The sequence below is a fragment of the Phascolarctos cinereus genome, unplaced genomic scaffold, assembly GCF_003287225.1.
Source record: "Phascolarctos cinereus isolate Bilbo 61053 unplaced genomic scaffold, phaCin_HiC Scaffold_5;HRSCAF=322, whole genome shotgun sequence".
Lineage (NCBI taxonomy): Eukaryota > Metazoa > Chordata > Mammalia > Diprotodontia > Phascolarctidae > Phascolarctos > Phascolarctos cinereus.
This window is the reverse complement of record NW_027555958.1, coordinates 300857872-300870820: the sequence shown is the minus strand read 5'-3', so window position 1 is coordinate 300870820 and position 12949 is coordinate 300857872. Positions and strand designations below refer to the sequence as shown.

The 12949-nt window shown below is 41.0% G+C and overlaps 1 protein-coding gene across 1 annotated transcript in view; it reads right to left on the bottom strand.

Moving 5' to 3' along the window:
* The window catches only part of GRB7 (growth factor receptor bound protein 7), a 35949-nt gene extending 23362 nt beyond the window's left edge, over nt 1–12587 (bottom strand). The window contains 1 exon segment of the mRNA XM_020997759.2: nt 12487–12587. Within this exon segment, the coding sequence (XP_020853418.1) occupies nt 12487–12529 (43 nt within the window). The 5' untranslated portion in view covers nt 12530–12587.
* Nucleotides 12588–12949: the final 362 nt, after the last annotated feature.

The following is a 12949-nucleotide window of genomic DNA, read 5'->3' as shown; positions in this document are numbered from 1 at the left end:
ATAAACAACCGTAGTAATTACTAGCAAATTATACAGATGAGTAAACAGCCTCAGAGACGTTAAATAATTTGCCCATAGTTACACATCTAGAGTCAAAGGTGGAAGCTTGGTGGGGGACGGGCTGTTTGCACCTGCAGATAGAAGGGAATTTTTAACACCTGCAAGGAGGGTCCACCGGCTGGTGGCTAGAGCAATGCCTTGCCACCTAGTGGACAAAACTATAAACTACATCCCTTTATTGGTTAAGAGTAAAAGGTCTTTCCGAAGGCTTACAGAAGGGAGGGTAAGAACCTAGTGTACGCTTGCTATACTTACTGCAATACCTAGAGTGTCACCTGGGATACCCATAGGGCTATGCAGGAGCAGCTCCTACCTGCTCTCACCAATTGTTAAATTTTCAGTATGAGCATTATTTATACCTTTCGAAAACAGTAGAAGTACAAATCAGGGATTGGTATAATATTGGTTTTTTGTTAGATTTAAGAAAGTGATGAAGAAAATGTTAATAATGCAGATGAAACTTAAAAGTGTGTGGCACTTTGTTATTGTTGTTCATAGAGCTGGTTGTTAAACATTTACCAGCACCCCCACGCCACCCCCACCAACTACACTAATTAGGCTGCCTCAAGAGAATTTTAAAAAACCAAATCATGTTCTCAGACAAGAGTAGAGACACAAGCAAAGAAAATACCTTATGCTTGAAGGCACTATAGATAATGAAATGAAATCAATATTAAATATGTATGTTCCAAATGGGATAGCAGCTCAGTACTTGAAAAAAGGGCAGCCATGGGGGCAGCTAGGTGGCACAGTGGATAGAGCACCAGCCCTGGATTCAGGAGGACCTGAATTCAAATCTGGTCTCAGACACATAACACTTACTAGCTGAGTGACCCTGGGCAAGTCACTTAACCCCATTGCCTGGCCCCCCCCAAAAAAAAAGAAAAAGAAAAAAGGGCAGCCAAACAAGGAATAGTTTACCTATCAGATCTATGGAGAACAGAATTTATGACCAAACAGGAGATAGAGAACATTACGAAAAGCAAAATGGATCATTTTGATTACATTAAATTCAAAAGTTTTTGCACAAACAAAGCCAATGCAACTAAGATTAGAAGGAAGGTAGAAAATTGGGAAAGAATTTTTACAACCAGTCTCTCTGATAAAGGCCTCATTTCCAAAATATATAGACAATTAAGACAAATTTATAAGAACACAAGCCATTCCCCAATTGATAAAAGGTCAAAGGATATGAACAGACAGTTCTCAGATGAAGAAATTAAAGCCATCTGTAGTCATATGAAAAAATGCTCTAAATCACTATTGATTAGAGATATGCAAATCAAAACAACTCGGAGGTACCACATCACACCTATCAGATTGGCCAACATGACAAAACAGGAAAATGATAAATGTTGGAGAAGATGTGGGAAAATTGGAACACTAATACATTGTTGGTGGAGTTGTGAAATGATCCAACCATTTTGGAGAACAATTTGGAACTATGCCCAAAGGGCTACAAAAATGTGCATACCCTTTGATCCAGCAATAGCACTTCTAGGGCTATATCCCAAAGAGATCAAACAAATGGGAAAAGGACCCACATGTACAAAAATATTCATAGCAGCTCTTTTTGTGGTGGCAAAGAATTGGAAATTGAGAGGATGCCCATCAATTGGGGAATGGCTGAGCAAGTTGTGGTATATGAATGTAATGGAATACTATTGTGCTATAAGAAATGATGAACAGGCTGACTTCAGAAAAACCTGGAAAGACTTATATGGTCTGATGCTGAGTGAAGTGAGCAGAACCAAGAGGACTTTGTACACAATAACAGCCACGTTATGTGATGACTAATATTGTTAAACTGAACCCTTCTCAGCATTACAAGGATCTAAGACATCTCCAGAGGCCTCAGGATGGAAAATGCTGTCCACATCCAAAGAAAGAACTATGGAAGTCGAATCGCTATCACTTATTTTTACCTTCTGTTGAGTTTTGTTTCATCTTTCTGATGGTTCCTCCTATTGGTTCTAATTCTTCCTTACAACATCACTAATGTGAAAATATGTTTAATAGGAATGTAAATGTAAAGCCTATGTCAGATTGTGTGCTGTCTTGGGGAGGGTGGGGGGAGGAAGGGGGATAAAAATTTTCAACTCAAAAGCATATGGAAGTGATTGTTGATAAATCAAAATAAATTAATAAAATTTAAAAAAAAAGAAAAAAGAAAAAAAGAAAAAAGGGCAGCCAGGTGGTACAGTGGATAGAACACTGTGCCCAGAGTCAGGAAGACCTGAATTTGGCCTCAGACACTTAACTAGCTGTGTGACCCTGGGAAGGTCACTTACCCCTGTTTGCCTCAGTTCTTCGTCTGTAAAATAAGCTGGAGAAGGAAATGGCAAACCACTCCAGTATCTGTGCCAAGAAAACCCCAAATGGGGTCACAAAGCATTGGACACAACTGAAAGCGACGGAACAATGACACTTTAAAGAAAAGTTAACTGAATTTTAAGCTTTTGACAGGAAGATATTATGGATGATTTAAATGAGCCTACTTCAAATTTAGACAAAATCTAACAGAAAGGCAAGAAAAAATTAAGGATTTGAAGAACATATCTTAAAAACAAAACCTAGTCATTAAATGCCTTTGGTGATTACTGAATGGCACTACTGAGGAATACACCAATTTTTATGCATCATGGCACCTTTACAGAAACTGATCATGTGCTAGGGCATAAAGAACTCTTAGATAAATGTATAAAGGGAGAAATATTCAATGCATTCTTTACAGATCATAACACAATAACAACTCTAATTAAAAAGGGAAATATGAACAAAGGACAGAAGCCTGAAGGGAAAATAATAATATTATCTTAGATAATTAGTGGGCCACAGAACATAGAAATATATGATTAGAAATCATAGAAACAATGATTATATTAGAGAAAATTATTACAATAGAACAATACACTAAAATTTGTGAGATAAAGCTTAAGTAGCTCTCAGAGGACAATGTATGTCTCTGTGTATCTGTGTGAACAAAAGACAGAAAGACAAGACAATGAATTACCAAGGAGATGCTGTACAAAATTAGACAGAATAACAAAAATAATTACTTTAGAATGATAAAAGATCAGGAATATCAACAGACATAATGAAAATAAGTAGGAAGGAAGAGGACCTGGCACTTCCAGATTTCAAAGTATACTACAAAGCAGTAATTATCAATATTATCTGGCCCTGCATGAAAAAAAAATAAAAGGAGATGAATGGAATAGACTAAATAAAAAGAATTAGAAGAAACGAAAGCATACAAAAGCCAATTGTTCCATAAATGCCAAAGCACAAACCATGGAGGAAGACATTCTTTTATTGACAACAACAATTATTAGGGAAAATGGATAAATGGTCTAAATATTTTTTTAAATCACATCATTAAAAAAAAGGAGAATGTGACATTTTATCATTTACAATTATAGATAGGGGAAAAAATCTGTAACCAGACAAATGATAGAAAAGATCAAGGAAGACAAAACAGAAAATCTCAATTACATAAAATGAAAAGGTGTTTACACAAATAAAATCAGTGCAACTAGAATCATAAGAAAATATGTGGACTAGAAACAACCTTGCATTGAATACTGCCTTTTTAAAAATCTGACAACCAACGTTTACAGAGAATAAATACAAATTTGTGATATTAAGAGCCACTAGACAAGTGGTCAAAATGTATGGGAACGTCTTACTAGAAAGAAGGCATTTCTAAATAGCCATCTGAAAAAATGTTTAAATCATTATGAATCAGAAAATAAATAATTAAACCCTGAAGTGACATCTCAAACCCTTTAACGTAGCAGAGGTCCTTAAAGATGGGAGAACTCAGGCACATTATACTGCTGGTAGAGTTGCAAATTGGTTTAATCATACAGGAAAATGATTTAGAATTATGCAAACAATGTTACTCAATTATTTACATCCTTTGACCCAGAGATTCTATTACTGGGACTATATCCCAAGGAGGTTACTGACAACAAGAAGACACATATGTATAAAAAAAATGTTCATAGAAGCTTTATTTGTGACTATGAAAACCTGGAAACAATAAACATGCAGCAACAGCTGAACAGCTAAAACTAATGCAGTAAAGGAATGTAATAGAACATTACTGGGCCATAAGGAATGATGATCAATCAATCAATAAACATTTATTGAGCACCTACTATGTGCCAGAGGGCAGACCCGGAGGACCTCAATTCAAATGTGGCCTCGGACATTTACTAGCTGTGTGACCCTGGGCAAGTCACTTACCCCTGTTTGCCTCAATTGCTCATCTACAAAATGATCTGGAGGAGGAAATGGCAAACCACTCCACATATCTTTGCCAAGAAAACCCCAAAATGAGGTCATGCAAAGTCAGACACGACTGAAATGACTCAACAACACTATGTGCCAGGCGCTGTGCTAAATGCTGAGGATAGAAAAAGAAGCAAAAGACAGTTCCTGCCCTCGTGGAGCTCACAACTTCATGGGGAGACAACATACAAATAAATATATATAAACAGACAACAGAAACGATAAAGATAAAATAACTAACAGAGGGAAGGCACTATAAAGAAGAATATGAATTAATGAATATAAAGAATTCAAAGAAGTATGGGAAGACTGACATGAAGTGAAGTAGAATGAGGTCAGGAGAACCAAAAGAATCATAGAGACAACGACCACAGTTAACGTGTAGATGAAGGGTAGCGTTCATGCAGTTACAGATACGTAAGGGCATCACTGACCTCCATCTTAGATGGCTGAAAAGCAACTTATCCTTTTAAGAAGTAAGGACATTGGTGAGCAGAACCAAGAGGACTTTGTACACAATAACAGTCACGTTATGCAATGACTAAGATTGCTAAAATGAACCCTTCTCAGCATTACAAGGATCTAAGACATCTCCAGAGGCCTCGGGATGGAAAATGCTGTCCACATCCAAAGAAAGAACTATGGAAGTCGAATCGCTATCACTTATTTTCACCTTCTGTTGAGTTTTGTTTCATCTTTCTGATGGTTCCTCCTATTGGTTTTAATTTTTACTTACAACTTCACTAATGTGAAAATATGTTTAATGGGTATGTAAATGTAAAGCCTATATCAGATTGTGTGCCATCTTGGGGAGGGTGGGGGGGAAGGGGGAGAAAAATTTTCAACTCAAAAGCATATGGAAGTGATTGCTGATAAATCAAAATAAATTAATAAAAAATAAATAGAAAAAAAAAAGTAAGGACATTGACCACCCAAGGGTAGAATAACTAGTTACCCATGCCTACAGGCATAAGGTAGGCACATACTGAACCAGTCAGAGGCAATGTGATATTGTGGAACTGGCCTCAAAGAAACAAAGTCCTGTCTCTGACATGTATTAGCTATGTGACCCTGGACAAATCACTTAACCTCTCAGTGATCTAAGCAACTCTCTAAGACTATGAATTTTAAGAGAAGGTGCTGACCTGCATTGGTAGAGGGAAGTTCCTCTAATCAATGAAATCACAGATTTGGTCCTTATTTCTACATAGAAGCAACAAAACTCTATCTGTCTTTGTTAGACTCAAGCTGTCAAATTAAATGACATGTACTTCCTTGGTGCTAACAATTAATAGACTAATTCCTTTAGGAGGTTTGTCTTGCTAAAACAAAATATACCAATATGTTTAATATTTTTTTAAAGAAAAAGGTAGAAAACAGAAAAGCTGCATGAATAAAGATAGGTTAATGTCAATTTTTTTTAGTGGAAAAAAGTGGTTTCTTCACAACTATAGAGACAGAGGCTAGTTCAACTTAAATCCCTGGGGAAACTCTAGAATCTATTATGGTTTGTGAGTTCTTGGAAAAGGAAGCAGTGATTGCTAATAATAATGTTAATAGCTAACGTTCATTATAGTGCTTACCATGTGCCAGGCACTGTGCTAAGCACTTTACAATTATTATCTCATCAGATTCTCACAACAACCCTGGGAAGGGAGGTACTGTTATTATGAAGAACGAGCATGAGTTCATCAAAAGCAGGCCACACCCAACCAACTTCATTCAAGGCAGTTCATGTACATTTTTGACAAGGTAAGGGTAGGTAGATTGGTTGAATGCCTCAGAGAGAGCACTAATGCACTAGATAAAGTTTCTCACACTATCCTCATGGACAAAATTAAAAGGCTAGATAATAAACTGTAGAGAAGGAAGCAGGGATTCTCTTTTTGCTGGTATTTTTATCTTCAGAGCTTAGCTCAGTACCTAGCTCATAGTAAGTGCTAGATAAATGCTTATTGACTTGGATAATAGAGCAATTCAATGGATTTGGAACTGGATAAATGACCTAGTGAGAAGGGAAGGGAATAAATATTATTAAGCCCTATTATGTGTCAAGCACTTTACTAAATGCTTTACAAATATTAAGTGGCCAAAGCGGGATAGAGTGCTGGGCGTGGAGTCAAGTAGACTGATCTTCCCAAATTCAAATCTGGCCTCAGACACTTACTAGCTGTGTGACCTTGTGCAAGTCACTTAACCCTGTTTGCCTCAGTTTTCTCATCTGTCAAATGAGCTGGAGAAGGATATGGCAAACCACTCCAGTATCTTTGCCAAGAAAACCCCAAATGAGATCACAAAGAGTTGGAATGATTGAAAAGCCTGAACAACAACAAAATTACAAATATTATCTCATTTGAGCCTCACAACAACCCTAGGAGATAGGTGAAGACTGAGGAGCCCAAGATACAGTGATATGCCCAAGGTTACATAGTGTCTGAAACTGTATTTGAACTCAAGTCTTCCTGACTGTAGCCCTAGAAGCCTATCTACTTCGACATCTAGATGCCTCAAAGAATGACCTAAAGAATAGATAGAAGGGGGGCAGCTAGGTGGCTCAGTGGGTACAGCACCAGCCCCAGAGTCAGGAGGACCTGAGTTCAAATGACCCCGGGCAAGTCACTTAACCCCAATTACCTTTAAGAAAAAAAAAAAAGAATAGATAGAAGTCCACCTAGAGGGAGATAGAATGCCCCAGTCATCTTTCTTTGGGCCTGGGCTGTTCAACATTTTTAATCCCTGAGTTGGATGGAGGCACAGATGATATGGTTATTAAATTTATGGATAAAACCGGAAAGGATAGCATGATGGACAATAGAGTCAGGACCCAAAAAGATCTTCCATATTGGCAGGATAGAGTGATAGGCCACATCTAATGAAAATCAAATCAAATAGGAATAAATGTAAAATCCTATACTTGAGGATTGTTTGTTTTTAATCAAATGTCTAAGTGTAGTAGGCACTGAACTCTATGGAGCAGGGTTGGGGCCTATTGCTGCTGTCCCACGGAGTGTGTATTTGTGTTCATTCCCCAGGCAACTTCCAGGGATAAGTGTGGCTTAGCACGGAAAGCCTCATTGCTATGAGATGATGTAGTAAACCCTGGGTGGTTCCTGAGTTTCCTGTCCCACAGAGGTAGATGAGAGGAAGCTAAGCCACTAAGGCAGAAAGAACACACTAGACCTGAAAAAGGGAGTGACTACCTCTGGATCTCTATTCTTTCATTTCTCTAAGTAACATCATGTAACTCTGGGACTTCCTGTGAAGGATGGCTGGGGTGAGGGGAAGCAGAGTTGCTGCTCCCATGTGACAGCTAGAAACTAGGCCTTCAAGCCCTGAGCTGCCTTTCTTGCTTTGTGATTCCTTCCCCAAACATAGTAATCCTGAGATGGATGTGTCCAGCCTTGGAGGGTAACTCTGTGAGTTCTCAAGATTAAGTAGAGGTTCCTCAAATAGTTATAGAACATGTCACGTACATTCACTACACTGCATCTTAAGAGCAGAATACCACCAAAAGGAGGATGAGCCCAAGTCCTGGTCTTGTTTGCCAGAGAACATGGACCTGAAGGAAACTGTTTGGCTAGCGTGGAACTAAGGGGAATTGGAAAATATGTATTTCACAGTTCATTATGTCTTGATGTTTTAAGTATCAACCTCCCAGGAGAACATAACAGTAACTATGTTATTATGCCTGCTCATTTCAGTTCTTTTTTTTTTCCTGTCAATTCCTACTTTGGGGCCTTTTGTCTATTAAGCATTCGTTTTGTGTAAAGAAAATAATAGCTGTCCTATACCTGTTCTACACTGTACATCAAGTGCCTTTCTACTACTCCCTTTGGGAGGGTCCTAGATACAAGCCAAAACCTAAGCTTCAAGTTATTTTTCCTAAGGGGTACAAAGAGTCAAAGAATGAGACAAAAAGAGCCTAACCCTTTTTTTTTTTTGGAAAGCCAGGCTCCCCTAGAACTGAACTTCCTCCACTTGCATAGGGCAAAGTAGAGGTCCTTAGTAGAGAGTACAGCACCCTACTTCCTGGGCCCAGTAGCAAGCCTTACTGTTCCATTAATCCAAGACAGGAGAGATAAAGCCAGAGCGTCTGCACAGAGAAAATCTTGGGGGTTTCACAGAAAGCAAGTTCAATGAATGAACAGTATGGAACCTCTCCAGGCATCAGTTTCCTCATTTGTAAAATGGAGACTGAACAAAATAACCTAAATTCCACTTGGAATTTATCATTGTATAAAGATATAAAAAGCTGTTCTACACCTATTTTTTTGCCAGACTGTGTTCCAGTTTTTCCAATAGTATTTGTCCAATAAAGAAACCCTTCCCAGTCATCCAGGTTTGTAATTTGAAATCATTCTTGACTCTCCCTTCTTCCTAACATCCAATCAATCACCAAGTTTTGTCAATCTTACCACCACAACATCTTTTGTACCTATCCCTTTCTCTCTTCTAACACGGCTACAATCCTAGCTTGTGGCTGAATCAATTCTCATCTATCTTAATGTATTAGCCTACTTACTGGTCTCAGGTTCCAACCTCTTCCCTCTAACTCTTCTTCCACAAGAGCTGCCAAAATAATCTTTTGTGCCTTTGTCCTTCCTAAAGCACAAAAACTCTCCTCCTCAAGAATTTTCAGCGGCTCTCTATTGCCTTCAGCATAGGCTCAGCTAGGCATTGAAGGACTTTCCTGATCTAACTCTAGCCTACCTCTCCAGGTTTACTGAATATAAATACCCTTCACAAATTCTATGACCTAGTCAAACTTATTTTTCCTCAAACTCAGGCCTCCATCTCCCATCTCTGTGACTTCACACAGGGCTGTCCCTAGTGCAATTATACAGAATGCCAGGAATGCAGTCTCTCCTCACCTCAGCCTCTCAGAAAATCCCTACCTTCTCTCAAGGCTCAGCTCATGTGCCAGCTCCTACAGGAAGCCTTTCCTGATTTCCCTAGTTGTTAATACCTTCTCCCTCCTCCTCAAATGATCATGCATGTTTTATCTGTTGACTTGTTTTATTCCCACTAGGAGACTGTAAGCTAGAGGGCAAAGGCTGGTTTGGTTTTGTTTTGTTTTTTCATTTTGTCTTTGTACATTCAGTGCCTACTAAGCACATAGTAAGTAATTTGATAAATGCTTGTTGCATTGGGCTGGAGAGCCCTAAGGTCCGTTCCAATTTTCCATCTACAGGTCCTATGACACAGTTTGATGCAATGGCAAATTATATTACTAAATAAACTAAATACTATATTACTAGAACTATGTGCAGAATGAGGAAGCTAATATACAGCTCCAGGTTACACAGGACACTGTATTGCCCAGGTTAGAAAGGTATTAACAAGTTACAATGTATTCAGAGGACAGTGATAAGGGGCCTGGAGCCAAACCTTAGATTAGAAAGTTTAGTTGAAGGAGTTAGGGATTAAGATTTGATCTGTAATTTCAATGGTATGGGAAACTCCCAAGTGAGGAAAGTGAGGCAACACCCTCTACCAATGCAGGTGGGCACCTTCTCTGCCAAAACTGAGTCTTGGAAAATTTCTGGAAACACCGATTTGCCCACAGTCACACAGATAGAATGTGTCGGAGGCAAAGCTGAAGCCGCTGTTCCTGATTTTGAGGCAAGCTACCTAAACTACACTGACTCTGAAGAAGTTAAGGATGTTTAACTTGGAATACAGGGCACTTAGAGGAATGTAATATCCTCAAGTATTAGCTGTGTGACCCTTCACAAATCACTTAATCTCTCTGTGCCTCAATTTTCTCATCTGTAAAATGGGGATAATAATTGCACCTACCTCCCAGATTATTATGAGGCTAAAATGAGATCATATTTTAAAATTTCTTTTCAAATCTTCAAATCCTATGTAAATATTATTATTATTATGAAAGATAGTTTTCTTCTCAGATGGAATTGGACTTGTTCTCTTTACCCCTAGAGGGTAATATTAAGGAACTGTGGAAAGAAGTTGTCAAGAAGCAGATTTTAGCTTGATGTAAGGAAGAAGTTGGGCAGCTAGGAGGCACTAAACCTGGGGTCAGGAAGATTGATCTTTCTGAGTTTCAAATCTGGCCTCAGACACTTATTAGCTGTGTGACCCTGGGCAAGTCATTTAACCCTGTTTGTCTCAGTTTCCTCATCTGTAAAATGAACTGAAAAAGGAAATGACAAACCACTCCAGTATCTCTGCCAAGAAAATCCTAAATGGGGTCTCGGAGAGTTGGACATGACTGCACAACAAGGAAGAAGTTATTTAAAATTAGAACTGTCCAAAGATGGAATGTGCTACCTCCCTCCCAGTAGTTTCAGCACTGAGCACAAGGCTTGGCATACAGTAGCACTTAAATGCTTTGGCATTCATTCACTCATTCATTCATCAGCATAAGTCCTTAAATGAAGGCTGGATGATCTTTTGTCTAGGATGTAGCACCCATCCTGTGCAGGTATGAGCAAGCCTTAAAGGTCCCTTCCAGTCCCAGGAATCTATAATCCAGGGGTCTTTTCTCTCACCCTTAAGACCCCCACACACTAATCAGTCACACCCTTATGATGCCAGAGAGAATGCCTGGGGTGGGGTAAGGTGAGGGGGTTGGTCAGGCCACTCTAACTTATCCCTTCTCTAGTCTCTCTTTTTTTCACCACTACCACTATCACCACCCCACCCCCCCATAGTGCCATTCCTGGTAGGGAAGTAGCCCTGAGACTGACAGAAAAAAGCAAACAGGGCAGGGTTTCCTCCACAGGCCTCAGGGACCTTCTAGCCCGGCTCTACTCTGGGTTTTGGCAGGCCACCTTTCCAGCTACCAGGAAGAGGCCCAGATGCCAGAGGCGTGTTGTGGCAACACCTGCCAGTGACTTGCATGGAGAGAGCTGGCAGTATTCATGACTTGGCTGGGGGGAGGGGGGAGAAATGTATAGCAGGAAACCAGGCAGGTGAGTTTAGCCCACAGGCAAGAGGGGTAAAGGGGGACAATTGGGATAAATTCCTCACTGGAGAGGCCTCATTTAGGGACAGGAGGTAGCAAAGTGAAACCAAGGCAAGAGACCCCCAGTGAAACAGACAGCTGAGTACAAGTAGGTAATTCCCTAGATTGCTATGGAACTTGTGGCTAAGGGGGTGGGGTGGGAGGCTGGTAGGAACCCGACCCATTTGTCCTTCTCCATTGAAGAGGAAACCCTAAGACACCCTATCCTGTAGCCTGCTGTAGTATAGGGCATGTCTTACCTGTCTGTGAAGATTCTCTTCCCTTTAGCCCCAACACAAATGGGAATGACTGTGGACCACCTTACCTGGTCTATTGAACCAGTTGCCGCTGATTCTGGCTGTCTCTGTCTCTATCTCTTTTAGCTCTGACAAGGTGAACACCTACCCATCTTGCCATCTGTCAGCAACCAACACCAACACCAGATTATCAACCCCTGCCACCCCCACTGTACCCATCTTGCTTGCCTGGCATCGTCAACATTAGCAGCAAAAACTGTGTTCTGCCCAAAAGGCTCCCTTGAGACTGACACAGCCAGTCCAGTCCTGTCTGATGCCACCTGTGGGTAGCAGAGACTGAGATGACAACAACTTATTTTGACTTTCTAGATGCCCTCCCCGCCTTTGGCTCCCAAGGGAGTGGGGGTGGAGTGGTGGACATTGAGCTTGGGGAATGAAGAAAGGTACAAGGCAGGGAGCAGGAAAAAATAGGCACTGCTAGTCCTGAGGGGCTATGGGCATAGCAGAGGGGATTTGGGATCTGGGGAGGAAGAAGGAAGAGGGAGACAGAAGAAGCAGGTGAGTCAGGGAGGGGCCGGTGAGGTAGAGATGCCTGGGGCTCTCCACTCAACCTTGACTCATCCTCACAACTTCCTGGCTTTGGAAAAACACAAACAACCTGCTCCTCCCACCCCCACCCCAATTCATACAAAACTAGGTGGGGTGCAGATAAAGGTCAGGGGGCAACTGTATTTTAGGGTAGAAGAGGTAGCCTGAGGCTTCCCCAAACACCCAGCAGCCCCTGTTCTGGTCCCCATTTAGTGCCTTCTCCAGTCCCCCACTCTTCCAACTACCCGTAGGTTCATTCCTGGTGAGGGCCAATGATGCTTTCCAGGTTTCCTAGCTGCCCCCTGCCTAGAGACCCACCTGGAACACCACCAGCTTCAGGAGAGGATCCCAGTGCCTCCATTTGCTGTCCTCTCTGCTCCCTGCACTGAGTACAGAAAGGTTTCGATGCCCCACTCTAACTCTGTCTTGGCCTAGCCCTGTCAGGCCCAGCCTTCCCTCCCCTCCTCACTCCACCCCACTCCTAGGGAACTCCCTCGCACCCCACAGGTCTCCTGGCCTCCTAGTCTGCCGTCACACTCCCAGGACACCCCACCCCCCTACACTCAGCTCGACCTGGGATAACCCTTTGCCAACTCTGTCCCTGGGGCCTATAGAGGCAGGGAGACAGGGCTTTTCCAACTCACTTACCTCTAAAATGAAAGCCAAGGGGTCTTACCCTGAAGTCCAAGGATTTCAGGGGACTTATAGATTTGGATGGGAAAACAATGACGTCTTTATTTTCACTAACCTCTAAGTGAAATAGAGCACTTCCCTGAATTAA